General features: G+C 38.0%; 1 protein-coding gene across 6 annotated transcripts in view; it reads left to right on the forward strand.

The window, feature by feature from the left end:
* LOC124612379 (peroxisomal acyl-coenzyme A oxidase 3-like) overlaps positions 1-15,989 on the forward strand; it is a 143,056-nt gene that overhangs the window by 80,656 nt on the left and 46,411 nt on the right. For all 6 annotated transcript variants that reach the window (XM_047140550.1, XM_047140553.1, XM_047140552.1 and 3 more), the window contains exon 11: positions 6,634-6,788. In XM_047140550.1, coding sequence (XP_046996506.1) covers positions 6,634-6,788 — 155 coding nt within the window. The remainder of the gene's footprint in view (positions 1-6,633; positions 6,789-15,989) is intronic.

Here is a 15,989-nt window from a genome sequence, read left to right on the forward strand (position 1 = left end):
CATCTTTGAAAATGTGAATATGAAAATTGCTACATATTCACCTAATTTCTGAAACATTATTAAATCATAACATACTGATACACCATTGTGATCCTTCAAGTAGGTCTATCTTGACATTAACAATGTAAGGAAAATGACATATTTCTACCGACCTTAAAGATGAGATGTTGTGTTGCAGAGAGGCACAATGAAAAGGGTGTTACACACTTATCTTTAAGTCATAGCCTTCTTCAGAAAAGGAAACACACGCACATACACACACATTCATTCTTTCACACAAGCAAGCAAAACTCACACTTCACTTACACATAACTGCCAACTCTGGCAGCTTGGACTGCAGTGCCAGTCCAAGCTGGTGGTGGTCATGTGTGCATATGAATGAATGTGCATGTATTTCCTTTTCTGGAAAATGTTAGGAGAAGACTTCCACTGTGGTCAAAATATGTAAATAGATTTTGTTTTCTGGTCACACTATAGTGCAGAGGGCAGACACTATAAACTGGATGTTGGCTGCAAGTCTAAACTGACTAGAATTTTGACTGCCAGACAGGAGAGAGCAATGCAGGGAAACAAGCCATCTCATGGTACAGCCAGCCTACACCCATGTTATTTGTTTCTGTGAAATCAGAACTTGACACACTGTCAGAAGGATCACCAGGATCTGGCATATTCATGGTTATAATCTAACTCTGTGATGAATCAGAATTAGTTTTTTCACTCACGTCAAAATAAGAAAAGTACAAGCAATAAACAGTGCAAAGCTTTTCGTAATAGCTACCTCACTATTGCTTGCTGAGGCTGGCAGTGTCTTAAACGAGGTAGCTCAGGCCCAGGCTGTACCAGTATTTGACACAACCACAGTTCGAAACACCTGCCACCTAAAACTGTCACATTAAAGTGTCTGCATTATACCAACTTTTGAACTTTAGCTAGCAGACAAACCTTTTCAGGTCTTTTACTAATGAGGAAAGTCCAGTGAACATAAAAAAGAAACTGAATGACATCTGAAGAGGCTCGCCAATTAGGATGTCCCAGAAATGAGATAATGTGTAAATTGTAGACCTACCGGTAAGTTCAACAGTGACTGTAATAGGTATGCCAAATGTAGTGTTGGCAGAAGAGCCAACACTGTTTCTAGAGGAGGCCGAAATGCACGCGTTTAATTACATGCTGACTGGCATGAGGTCTGGAACAGTTAAAGGAATTAATATTAGCAAATAAAGTAAGTAGTTGATATAATACTTAACTTTAATCCACAATTGTAGAACATGTCTCGTTACGGTACATGCTTCATAATATTAATTATCAATTGAATACGGCACCTTGCTAGGCTGTAGCAAATGTAGCTGAAGGCTATGCTAACTATCGTCTCGGCAAATGAGAGCGTATTTGTCAGTGAACCATTGCTATGAACGTCGGCTGTACAACTGGGGCGAGTGCTAGTAAGTCCCTCTAGACCTGCCGTGTGGTGGCGCTCGGTCTGCTATCCCTGACAGTGGCGACACGCGGGTCCGACGTATACTAACGAACCGCAGCTGATTTAAAGGCTACCACCTAGCAAGTGTGGTGTCTGGCGGTGACACCACACCAAAGACTTGGGAAACATCATATCTGACCACAGGAGCTAAAATATTGGTGTTAGAGGCTATTGATGTCTTCTGGTCTTACGTTAAATCAGTAAGTGGCTCGAAACAGCATATCCAGACACTACGGGATGATGATGGCATTGAAACAGAGGATGACACGCGTAAAGCTGAAATACTAAACACCTTTTTCCAAAGCTGTTTCACAGAGGAAGACCGCACTGCAGTTCCTTCTCTAAATCCTCGCACAAACGAAAAAATGGCTGACATCGAAATAAGTGTCCAAGGAATAGAAAAGCAACTGGAATCACTCAATAGAGGAAAGTCCACTGGACCTGACGGGATACCAATTCGATTCTACACAGAGTACGCGAAAGAACTTGCCCCCCTTCTAACAGCCGTGTACCGCAAGTCTCTAGAGGAACGGAGGGTTCCAAATGATTGGAAAAGAGCACAGATAGTCCCAGTCTTCAAGAAGGGTCGTCGAGCAGATGCGCAAAACTATAGACCTATATCTCTTACGTCGATCTCTTGTAGAATTTTAGAACATGTTTTTTGCTCGCGTATCATGTCATTTCTGGAAACCCAGAATCTACTATGTAGGAATCAACATGGATTCCGGAAACAGCGATCGTGTGAGACCCAACTCGCCTTATTTGTTCATGAGACCCAGAAAATATTAGATACAGGCTCCCAGGTAGATGCTATTTTTCTTGACTTCCGGAAGGCGTTCGATACAGTTCCGCACTGTCGCCTGATAAACAAAGTAAGAGCCTACGGAATATCAGACCAGCTGTGTGGCTGGATTGAAGAGTTTTTAGCAAACAGAACACAGCATGTTGTTCTCAATGGAGAGACGTCTACAGACGTTAAAGTAACCTCTGGCGTGCCACAGGGGAGTGTTATGGGACCATTGCTTTTCACAATATATATAAATGACTTAGTAGATAGTGTCGGAATTTCCATGCGGCTTTTCGCGGATGATGCTGTAGTATACAGAGAAGTTGCAGCATTAGAAAATTGTAGCGAAATACAGGAAGATCTGCAGCGGATAGGCACTTGGTGCAGGGAGTGGCAACTGACCCTTAACATAGACAAATGTAATGTATTGCGAATACATAGAAAGAAGGATCCTTTATTGTATGATTATATGATAGCGGAACAAACACTGGTAGCAGTTACTTCTGTAAAATATCTGGGAGTATGCGTACGGAACGATTTGAAGTGGAATGATCATATAAAATTAATTGTTGGTAAGGCGGGTACCAGGTTGAGATTCATTGGGAGAGTGCTTAGAAAATGTAGTCCATCAACAAAGGAGGTGGCTTACAAAACACTCGTTCGACCTATACTTGAGTATTGCTCATCAGTGTGGGATCCGTACCAGGTCGGGTTGACGGAGGAGATAGAGAAGATCCAAAGAAGAGCGGTGCGTTTCGTCACTGGGTTATTTGGTACCCGTGATAGCGTTACGGAGATGTTTAATAAACTCAAGTGGCAGACTCTGCAAGAGAGGCGCTCTGCATCGCGGTGTAGCTTGCTCGCCAGGTTTCGAGAGGGTGCGTTTCTGGATGAGGTATCGAATATATTGCTTCCCCCTACTTATACTTCCCGAGGAGGTCACGAATGTAAAATTAGAGAGATTAGAGCGCGCACGGAGGCTTTCAGACAGTCGTTCTTCCCGCGAACCGTACGCGACTGGAACAGGAAAGGGAGGTAATGACAGTGGCACGTAAAGTGCCCTCCGCCACACACCGTTGGGTGGCTTGCGGAGTATCAATGTAGATGTAGATGTAGAAAATGAGACAGAGTATAATGAGCGAACAAAATTATAAATTGAACCAGTTAAAGTACGGTTGAAAGGTGGATAAAATTCTAGTATTACCAAGAGTTATTTGCAATTGACTTCAGTGTGTAATCTGTGACACACAAACCAAGAATTCTTCAATTTAATCACATCATCAGTAACAGTGCTCCAAAATACTTAAGCAGGTAGGTCCAGAAGCATCCACTATGTGGTATTCGGTATAGTGTTACATATTATACAGGTCCAGTGGTTGTATATGGACCAGGTGAGCATTAGCTTACTTGTTTAACAGCAGAGTTTGGGGGCCTTTATGGTTAGGTGCAATTGATCTTCTGGTTAAGTTAATTAATTAATTTGTGTGCAATGGGTACTAAAGCCTGTTAAAGGCCTCTCACTTTCAGTATCACAATTCTTCAGTTCTTGACCATATGGCAGATCTGGCCATGAAATGAGTCAGTGAATTCAAATGGCCTGCCTGATGGTTGCTCAGGTAGGTGTCTCTGAGAAGAAACAACTGAAAACCGGGCCTGACAGCAGAAAGTCTCATAATAAATAATGCCTTCTTTTGCAGAAACAGAAATTTATTTCACAATATAATATCCTTCAGCTGAGTGAATTTGCTTCAGTGAGATTCAGTGTTTTATTTCCTTAAAAACTGTTTAGTTAATTAATTCATTGATTCATTTATTCTCAAATTGTAACCATAAATCCCATCATAATGCAGAGTATTCGTGGATATGTAGTGTATCAGATTATACTTTAACAGGCAGCACAGCCATTGCAGGTTACTTCTTGTCACATGGTTTTTCTACTTCCTCTGTGATCACTGTCAGAAGATACTTCAGTAATCTGTAAGGTACTTACGTTGACCATTCTGACCTGTCAAGCAGACTGTGGAGCACTTATTGGAGAATGTCACTGGAAAAAAAACTGTATTTGGAAACTTAAAATCTGTTTCATATGTATGTTGGTGATGACTGATATTTACAGCTTGAAGTCCAGATATTCAAATAAATTATAAAAGGTGTGACTAACAAAATTGTGGTTGTGAATTTCACAGTTAATCCTAAAATAAGTCTTACTACTAACCACAAATGCCAATGGGTATTCAGTGTATTGTCAAGTAATCTCTAGGTCTCTGAGAGTTGTCTACAAGAAGATCAGTTATTAGCTTTCCACCTCAGCACAATACTCATTTACTGCACAGATAATCTCTTCACTTGTGAGAAAAGTATTCTCCCCAAACCATTCTCTGTGGGAAAACAATCAGGTGGAATGTGAAATTATCGGTATTGGGTGAAAGAGGATCTATTTTTAGGACTTGGAAGAGCAGTTGAAGGGAAGGGTAGTGTCCTGAAAAGAGGTTGTAAGATAAACATCAACAAAATGAAAACAGTGGTAACAGATTTATTCTAAACAGTCAACACTGAGGGAATTTGATTAGGATGTGAGACACTAGAAGTAGTAGATGAGTTTTGTTGTTTGGGCAGCAATATAAGTGAAAGTGACCAAAGTAGAGAGAAAATAAAATGCATATTCAATAGTGAGGAAAGAATTTCTGAAAAAGAGAAATTTGTTAACATAAAGTGTTAATTTAAATGTTAAGAGTCTTTTACGAAGGTAATTGTCTGATGTGTGGCCTTGTAAGTTCATGCAAGATCAGCATAGATTTTGAAATGTGGAGCTACAGCAAATTGATGAAGATTAGACAGGTTGTTTAGGTAACGAACAAAGATGTACTAAATCAGAGTGGGTTAAAAAGTAGGTGATGCCACAACTTGACTAAAACTAGGACATGATCGATAGATCACATCCTCGTTACGCACACAGGGAAAAAATTGTATAGGGAAGCCGAGACCTGACAATGGTAAGTAAGTTCAAATTAGTGTGGATTGTAGTAGTTATGCACAGATTAACAGACTTACTCAGGGAGCCACACCAGACTAGTTTTCAGACTGACCACAAAAACTCCTCCTCCTCCTACTACTACTACTAATGCAGTTTACCATTGCATTAGTCGCTATTCAGCACTTCCGGTATCCTGGCACAAGACTAGCTTTTGTGGGTAACAGCCCAATAACAATTTCTAATAAAATCCAGTAATTCTCTTTTTCGAACAGTCACTCACACTATCATGAGAGTTACAAGAAAATATACATTACCATTTTTCATTCTAACCTAATAGTTCTTGCCTGTAGATTGCTGTCACCTTTGACAATCCACAATTTTTGAGTTCAGTTTTGTCTTATATAAAGCCATATATAATGAGAAAAATCCTTTGGATTGCACCCAGACATAATACCCTATATATTTTAATAAATGTGACATTTTTGGGTATGAAAGTCTACATTTGACAACCTTATCTTGAGTCAACAATTATTTCTCAGTTATTTTCTTATGCAGTACTCTATTTAGTGCATACATACAAATTTATATCAAATGCCTATATCAACATTCTGGAAAGTTTTAATGTGATGATCTTTTTGTACAATATGTGTAAAGCACTGTCAGAAGAGATGGTCTCAGGACCATTTGCAGACTGAATACAGAACCTTTGACTTTTACTTTTCACACTTTGTCACACAACATCTAAGCCTCCCATGGCTTACTGCCCTCAGCCTTGAGAGAAAAAGAATTCGGAATCAATACTTTCAGTTTTAAGTGTACTAAAGTTCATAAGCCACGCAGCTAGCATCGTAATGCTGTGTTATCCATATGATCTGTTGTTCCACCTTGCTTTTTTAACAATGCAGCCACTCATTCAGGTATTTACAAATAAAAATACACAAATAAGCAATGAACAAGAAAATCTGACACTACATTATACTCAAAGAGGAAAAGTGTAAGAACATACAAGCCAAAACAATAGAAAAGTGAGTTCTGGCATAAACTGCTCTGTTATATGGACAGAATAACTGGTGCCAGAGGGGAGGAAGGTCTCATTGGAATGTGGAGGGGGATCTGTCATACTATGTACAACAAGCATGTTATCTTATGGTGAGAAAATATGAAGTGACTGCTGCCACATTAGCGAGAGAGAGCAATGGAACTATATTTGATCACAAGAAACTATAAAATAAGTACTGTTGTGGAACGTCAGTATTGTGTATTTCACTTTTTTATTATGTCTGTGTTGTCCAAGTACTGAGAGAATATGCCAATAATATAATAACACTTTATTTTTAGTTTTAGTTTCATTAAAATTATTATCCGTGAAGTAATTTCCCTCTTTGTGTTACATAGCCTTGCTTTCTGCATATGAGTGGCTGATCTGTTGGTTGCTGGTATCAACAGAGGAGAAACTGGAGAAATTACAAAAGACTGGAGCTGATCCTTTCACTGCAAAAAACAACTCTCAAGTGTTCTATGCTCGCACACTTTCACTAGCCTATGCAGAGGTAATGACAAAAAGTACTCTTGTAAGATGCACAATGGAAAAAAGATACTGTTTTGCCTTTAAATAGTGAATCATTCTTTGCATTATTTGAAAAAAAAAAAAACTTTAAGAAAAAGGTGAACTAAATTTATATTAAGGTTTTTTTATCTTGTTGAAAAATTGACATTCATTCTTTGTATTCAGGTTTATTCGTCTCAATTATTTTTTAATGATCTTTCACAATGTACATAGTATATTCTAGATCCATTTTCCTGTTTCAGAAGGAATTAATGACTTCTAGATGCCTCAATAAAACTTGTCTTTCAGTTCCATTATAAAGGGTGGTGGAAAATTCACTGGACAGTTGATTAAAAGAAAGCTAAAGTAACATCAAGATGTAGTACAGTAGGATGTTTTAACCCATTAAGTTGTTATTACCAATTGGTGATAATTATGCCTAGTCAAGTTAGTGTACGATGCAGTGACAAACAAAACAAATACAATAATCAAACTAGTGAACTGTTGATGTGAAACATTTACATCTGTAGTTTCCTGAATTGTCACAATGTTGATGGAAAAAGTAAGGATTTTCACGTTAAATACATTTTATAAAAGTGATGCTGCTGCAATTGTCAATGAACGGGAATGACACTATAAATCAAAACTACCATCTAGATAAACAGTGTATGACATACAAGATAGATTTGGAGAACATGGATTTGTTATGGAAGCACCAAGATCTGGCCACCCAGCAACAGTCACAACTGAGGAAAAGGAATTGCAGGTATATTTAGCTGTGACCAAAAGTTCATGAAAATCAACTAGACGATTAGGAACTGAGCTGGATTTATCATGAAGGCCAGTGCAAAGAGTGTTACACAAACAGAAGTTTAAAGTTTACATTCCACACTTATGACATTGGTTACTTGAAGATGATCCAGATTGACATCTTCAATTTTGTGAATTTATGTTTGACCACCAGGAACTTGATCCTATCCTATTGAGTAAAATTGGGTGGTCTGATGAGGCCAATTTTAAGTTAGGTGGACAAGTTAACAGACATATCTGCACTTGCTGGTATACTGACAACCAAAATCTTTTGTTAGAACAGCCTCTAAATCAACCTGGTGTGAGTGTTCGTGGGGCAGTATCATCATTTGGTGTACTTGGACCACATTTTTTTGAAGGAATAATGACAGGAGATAACTACTTGGATATGCTTCCGAATTATGTATATAAATTCAGTCTTTTGTTTAAATCATTGTCCAGAGTCTTTATGTGCCACCCTGTATTGTAACAATATGAATTCATTCACTTCATATTTTGTTGGCTAATCGTGCTAGCAGGTTATATGGTCACACTGGAAAATTTGATGTATCCAGCATGTCCAGATTTACCATACTACATCAGTCCATCAACATTACACCGTGAACAGTTTACCCTGTTGGCAATGTGTGCTTTCCATACATTGTGTATCATTGTAAAAATGATCCCTGAATAAACGAGCTATCACAACACAATATACTGTTGCTGTTGGGTAAACCTGAAACAATAAAATGTGGATTTCCCGTTGATAAAATAAAAACAGGCAGATAATGTCTAAATAGATCTGTTTGCTTTGAGGCATTTCAGTGTTGTTGTTGTTGTTGTTGTTGTGGTGGTCTTCAGTCCTGAGACTGGTTTGATGCAGCTCTCCATGCTACTCTATCCTGTGCAAGCTGCTTCATCTCCCTCTACCTACTGCAACTTACATCCTTCTGAATCTGTTTAGTGTATTCATCTCTTGGTCTCCCTCTATGATTTTTACCCTCCACGCTGCCTCAGAACATGTCCTACCAACCGGTCCTTTCTTCTTGTCAAGTTATGCCACAAACTCCTCTTCTCCCCAATTCTATTCAGTACCTCCTCATTAGTTATGTGATCTACCCATCTAATCTTCAGCATTCACCTGTAGCAACACATTTCAAAATCTTTTATTCTCTTCTTGTCCAAACCATTTATCGTCCATGTTTCACTTCCGTACATGGCTACACTCCATACAAGTACTTTCAGACACAACTTCCTGACACTTAAATCTATACTCGATGTTAACAAATTTGTCTTCTTCAGAAACGCTTTTCTTGCCATTGCCAGTCTACATTTTATATCCTCTCTACTTCGACCATCATCCGTTATTTTGTTCCCCAAATAGCAAAACTCCTTTACTACTTTAAGTGTGTCATTTCCTAATTTAATTCCCTCAACATCACCCGACTTAATTCGACTACATTCCATTATCCTCGTTTTGCTTTAGTTGATGTTCATCTTATATCCTCCTTTCAAGACACTGTCCATTCCATTAAACTGCTCTTCCAAGTCCTTTGTTGTCTCTGACAGAATTACAATGTCATCAGCGAACCTCAAAGTTTTAATTTCTTCTCCTTGGATTTTAATACCTACTCCAAATTTTCCTTTTGTTTCCTTTACTGCTTGCTCAATATACAGATTGAATAACATTGGGGAGAGGCTACAACCCTGTCTCACTCCCTTCCCAACCGCTGCTTCCCTTTCATGTCCCTCAACTCTTATAACTGCCATCTGCTTTCTGTACAAATTGTAACTAGCCTTTTGCTCCCTGTATTTTACCCCTGCCACCTTTAGAATTTGAAAGAGAGTGTTCCAGTCAACATTGTCAAAAGCTGTCTCTAAGTCTACAAATGGTAGAAACGTAGGTTTGCCTTTCCTTAATCTTTCTTCTAAGATAAGTCGTAAGGTCAGTATTGCCTCATGTGTTCCAATATTTCTACAGAATTCAAACTGATCTTCCCCAAGGTTGGCTTCTACTAGTTTTTCCATTCGTCTGTAAAGTATTCGCATTAGTATTTTACAGTTGTGGCTTATTAAACTGATTGTTTGGTAATTTTCACATCTGTCAACACCTGCTTTGTTTGGGATTGAAATTATTATATTCTTCTTGAAGTCTGAGGGTATTTCGCCTGTCTCATACATCTTGCTCACCAGATGGCAGAGTTTGGTCAGGACTGGCTCTCCCAAGGCCGTCAGTAGTTCTAATGGAATGTTGTCTATTCCCGGGGCCTTGTTTCGACTCAGGTCTTTCAGTGCTCTGTCAAACTCTTCACGCTGTATCGTATCTCCCATTTCATCTTCATCTACATCCTCTTCCATTTCCATAATATTGTCCTCAAGTGCGTCGCCCTTGTATAGCATTTCAGTGACCCTCTAGGAATTGGAATATGATGGTGTAATAGAACTAGTTTTGAATAACAGCTTGCTGACCATCTCTTAGTTTTACTTGACATTAAAGGCAATAGCCTTGCCTTGGCATTAGTTCTATTACATGATCATATTCCAATTTCTAGAAGGTCACTGAAATGCCTCGAGGCAAACAGATCTATTTAGACATTATCTACCTGTTTTTATTTTATGGATGGGAAATCCACATTTTATTGTTTCAGGTTTACCCAACAGTAACAGTATATTCTGTTGTGATAGCTCGTTTATTCAGGGGTCTTTTTTACAATGATACACAATGTATGGAAAGCACACATTGCCAACAGGGTAAACTGTTCACAGTGTAATGTTGCTGGACATGTAGCGTGGGAAATCTGGAAATGCTGGATACATCAGATTTGCCACTTTGATAGGCTGTATTGCATTGTATTGTATTGTATTGTGTTGTACTGTATTGTATTTATTGGTCCTGTTGTCTACAAAAGCATCTTTTGCATTCGACATTGGACAAGTCAAGTTATAATTACACTTCTGAAAGTGATTTATAGGCATACTTATTTAAGGTTAGGATAGAACACTTTATACATTAAGTATTCATGTAGCACACTTCACAAATTTAAATATTCTTCAATGGAGTAAAAGTGGTCTTGCTGTAAATATGACTTTAGAGACTTTCCGAAGGTTTTGACCTCAGTGATAGCTTCGGGAAGTTTGTTATAAAGTTTAGCTCCCCTGTGGAAAGTACATATTTGGCACAAAGATGTGTTGATTTGGATTATATGTAAATTTTTGTTCTTTTCTGGTAAAATAATCATCACATTTTTTCTGCAGTCTGTATCTATCACATTTGTTTTAATGTGTACGAGAATTTTTGTGATGTATACAAATTCCATTGGAATAATATCAGATATCTTAAACAGAGGTTTGCTAGAGTCTCAAAATCTGCATCCAAATATGATTCTAATGGGCCTTTCTTGTAGTTTGGAAGTGCCATGAGATGTTTTAGAGTTTTTCCAGAAAGTGACTCTATATTTAAAGTGAGAATGGAAGTAGGCATGGTATGCATTCATTGTTGTTTTCTCAGTATAGCATGATTTTAGTGATCAAAGATGGTAACATGTCTTGCTCAGTTGTGCATGAAGATATTCAGTATCCTTATTCCATTTAACATTGCTCTGCAGCCAAAGTCATAGGAATTTGTTTTCAGTTCTGTTAATAACAAGTTCTTCATTAATAGAGACCAACAGGATAAACATGTCCTTGTTTGGAGCATTGTGGAATTTTAGTGCAATTGATTTTTTACTACTTATGACAACTTGATTCTTCTGTACCTAGCTGCTAAGTTGTTTTGTGACAATGTTTATTGATTAAATGTTCTTTAGTTTCTCTTTGTAGTAGAATTGTGATGTCATCTACAAATATAATTGTTTAATGTGCATCCACGTTTAAGTTGAGGTCATTTATATACAGAAGGAACAGAAGGGGTCCCATTACTGATCCTTGAGGTACACCATATTTAATATTTTTTTTTTTTTTTTTTTAAAGTCTGGTAAGGGTTCAGATACAATTTTTAGGTCGATATTTGTGTGTTTGATGCACACTGACTCTTAGGATTGTTCAGGTAGGAAGTGATCCAGTTGTCGGACAGACCTCTAATACCGTATTTTTCAACTTGTCACCATGCCAAAACCTTTGGCAGGTCAATAAAAACTCCTATTGATTCCTGTTTCTTGTCCATCAGGCTTATACGGAATTGATGCGCTCATAGATAGCAGTTTTCATTGACTTCTTATTTCTGAATTCATGTTGTTCATTGCATAGACTATTATTTTTATTTACAAATTTCATAAGTTTGTTAACCAAAATTATTTCTAATATTTTTGAAATGCAGGAGGAAATTGCTGTGAACCTGTAGTTATTTACATTATCCTTTCTCATCTTTTTTATGTACTGGAATGACTTTAGTTATTTCAATACATTAGGGAAAGAGCCTGCCTGAACTGATCAGTCGCATTAATGTGTAAGTATTTCAGTTAGGTTTGATGCACTCTTCTTCAAGATACTACCAGAGGAATAAAACTAAACTCTGGATGTAAAAATATCAAATACTCAATTCTTGAAGCATCAGCACTTACGGCTCTCATCTTTGAAAACACACAAATTATCTGCCAAGGGCATCTCAGATAAATGTGATACTTGTTGATGAAGCAAGGGTCAATGGTCTAAGCTCAACAACACCAGGCATAGGTCAAATGATATTTCATATCTCTCTTAATCTCATGTTGTGCATTCCAGAGAAATAATATCTTATTTACTCAGATGCTGACATTAACTGTAATTCACTAAGTAGATATCAGCATGTAATGTTAGATAATGTCTAGATAGGTTAATACTAAAATCTATAACAAAAAAATTGTCATGAGATGATTGGCCCATAAACTTTACACCACTGTGTTTAAAAATGAAAATATATTACATATTAATACAAAGTAGACTTTCGTTACATCCATAATATAGACTAGGACTTAATTTCCAAAAACTTACGTTACATGCGATACAAATTATCAAACTTCTGACAGTTTAAAGCTATATTCCAGAATTCCAGTCAAACCCAGATTGATGTTGAAGGGTTAGAAGATTGATAGACAACTACAATTTTTCTTTGAATTTTATTCCCAAATTGGTTTTGGAAAATTTATGTTTCCATCATCAAAGCTGTATAATGATAGAAAAAATTCTTACATCAATAATGAGAGATAAAAATATACATAACCTGCCCACCCAAGGACGATTTTAGTTCTGGCGTACAAGCGTCATCAGCACAGTTACTACAGTGGCAACTTGACGTAGCAAATGTGTAAAGTTTGAAGAGTCAGTTGTGAGCAGGCTGCATTAAGCAGTGGACATGTGGCTGTCATGTGTCAATGTTGTTGTCATCACAGATTTATCCCTTAAACCTTGACCCCCTAACAAAATGTGGTCCACCAAGACTGAAGGAGGAGGTGCAAAGGTGATGGGTGAGTGGAACAGCCTTCCCAAAGAAGGACTTTTTTGACAGTTCAACATGGTTATATGAGTATTCTTCACATTGTATTGGAATGGGGGGGGGGGGGGGGGGGACAGCAGAGGAGACTTTGTAGAACACCTGAAGCATTAAAACCTCCATCTTAACTTCTCTCTAATTTTTTTAACTCAGTCTTGAAACCTTTGGGACAGACTGTGTGTGTGTGTGTGTGTGTGTGTGTGTGTGTGTGTGTGTGTGTGTGTGTGTGTGTGTGTGCATGTGCATGCGCATGCGCATGCGCATACGCTCCTTTTTTTTTCTTTTTCTTTATCAACAGTGTTTTCTGTATATTGCAGAATAAGCAAATGAACATTTATTTTTTACCTCATTACTGACATAAGTTTTCCTTTCATTGAAAAACACTGATCATGGAAATATAGGTTTGTGAATAAATAATAATAACAATAATAATAATGTTGTTGTTGTTGTTGTTGTGGTCTTCAGTCCTGAGACTGGTTTGATGCAGCTCTCCATGCTACTCTATCCTGTGCAAGCTGCTTCATCTCCCACTACCTACTGCAACCTACATCCGTCTGAATCTGTTTAGTGTATTCATCTCTTGGTCTCCCTCTACGATTTTTACCCTCCACGCTGCCCTCCAATGCTAAATTTGTGATCCCTTGGTGCCTCAGAACATGTCCTACTAACCGGTCCTTTCTTCTTGTCAAGTTGTGCCACAAACTCCTCTTCTCCCCAATTCTATTCAATACCTCCTCATTAGTTATGTGATCTACCCATCTAATCTTCAGCATTCATCTGTAGCAACACATTTCGAAAGCTTCTATTCTCTTCTTGTCCAAACTATTTATCGTCCATGTTTCACTTCCATACATGGCTACACTCCATACAAATACTTTCAGACACGACTTCCTGACACTTAAATCCATACTCGATGTTAACAAATTTGTCTTCTTCAGAAACGCTTTTCTTGCCATTGCCAGTCTACATTTTATATCCTCTCTACTTCGACCATCATCAGTTATTTTGCTCCCCAAATAGCAAAACTCCTTTACTACTTTAAGTGTGTCATTTCCTAATCTAATTCCCTCAACATCACCCAACTTAATTCGACTACATTCCATTATCCTCGTTTTGCTTTAGTTGATGTTCATCTTATATCCTCCTTTCAAGACACTGTCCATTCTGTTCAGCTGCTCTTCAAAGTCCTTTGTTGTCTCTGACAGAATTACAATGTCATCGGCAAACCTCAAAGTTTTAATTTCTTCTCCATGGATTTTAATAACTACTCCAAATTTTCCTTTTGTTTCCTTTACTGCTTGCTCAATATACAGATTGAATAACATTGGGGAGAGGCTGAAACCCTGTCTCACTCCCTTCCCAACCACTGCTTCCCTTTCATGTCCCTCGACTCTTATAACTGCCATCTGCTTTCTGTACAAATTGTAACTAGCCTTTCGCTCCCTGTATTTTACACCTGCCACCTTTAGAATGTGAAAGACAGTATTCCAGTCAACATTGTCAAAAGCTTTCTAAAAGTCTACAAATGCTAGAATCGTAGGTTTGCCTTTCCTTCACGTTTCTTCTAAGATGTACGGAATCCAAACTGATCTTCCCCAATTTCGGCTTCTACCAGTTTTTCCATTCGTCTGTAAAGAATTCACGTTAGTGTTTTGCAGCTGTGACATATTAAACTGATAGTTCGGTAATTTTCACATCTGTCAACACCTGCTTTCTTTGGGATTGAAATTATTATATTCTTCTTGAAGTCTGAGGGTATTTTGCCTGTCTCATACATCTTGCTCACCATATGGTAAAGTTTTGTCAGGACTGGCTCTCCCGAGGCCGTCAATAGTTCTAATGGAATGTTGTCTACTCCCAGGGCCTTCTTTCGACTCGGGTCTTTCAGTGCTCTGTCAAACTCATCACGCAGTATCGTATCTCCCATTTCATCTTCATCTACATCCTCTTCCATTTCCATAATATTGTCCTCAAGTACATCGCCCTTGTATAGACCCTCTATATACTACTTCCACCTTTCTGCTTTCCCTTCTTTGCTTAAAACTGGGTTTCCATCTGAGCTCTTGATATTCATGCAAGTGGCTCTCTTTTCTCCAAAGGTCTCTTTAATTTTCCTGTAGGCAGTATCTATCTTACCCCTAGTGAGATAAGCCTCTACATCTTTACATTTGTCCTCTAGCCATCCCTGCTTAGCCATTTTGCACTTCCTGTCGATCTCATTTTTGTGACGTTTGTATTTCTTTTTGCCTGCTTCATTTACAGCATTTTTATATTTTCTCCTTTCATCAATTAAATTCAATATTTCTTCTGTTACCCAAGGATTTCTACTAGCCCTAGTCTTTTTACCTATTTGATGCTTTGCTGCCTTTACTACTTCATCGCTCAGAGCTACCCATTCTTCTTCTACTGTATTTCTTTCCCCTATTCTTGTCAATTGTTCTCTTATGCTCTCCCTGAAACTCTGTACAACCTTTGGTTTAGTCAGTTTATCCAGGTCTCATCTCCTTAAATACCCACCTTTTTGCAGTTTCTTCATTTTTAATCTACAGTTCATAACCAATAGCTTGTGGTCCGAGTCCACATCTGCCCCTGGAAATGTCTTACAATTTAAAACTTGGTTCCTAAATCTCTGTCTTACCATTATATAATCTATCTGAAACCCGTCAGTATCTCCAGGATTCTTCCAGGTATACAACCTTCTCTTATGATTCTTGAACCAAGTGTTAGCTATGATTAAGTTGTGCTTTGTGCAAAATTCTACCAGGCGGTTTCCTCTTTCATTTCTTCCCCCCCAATCCCCAATCCATATTCACCTACTACGTTTCCTTCTCTCCCTTTTCCTACTGACGAATTCCAGTCACCCATGACTATTAAATTTTCGGCTCCCTTCACTATCTGAATAATTTCTTTGATCTCATCATACATTTCTTCAATTTCTTCATCATCTGC

Source organism: Schistocerca americana, chromosome 4 (genome assembly GCF_021461395.2).
Source record: "Schistocerca americana isolate TAMUIC-IGC-003095 chromosome 4, iqSchAmer2.1, whole genome shotgun sequence".
In the NCBI taxonomy this organism is placed as follows: domain Eukaryota; kingdom Metazoa; phylum Arthropoda; class Insecta; order Orthoptera; family Acrididae; genus Schistocerca; species Schistocerca americana.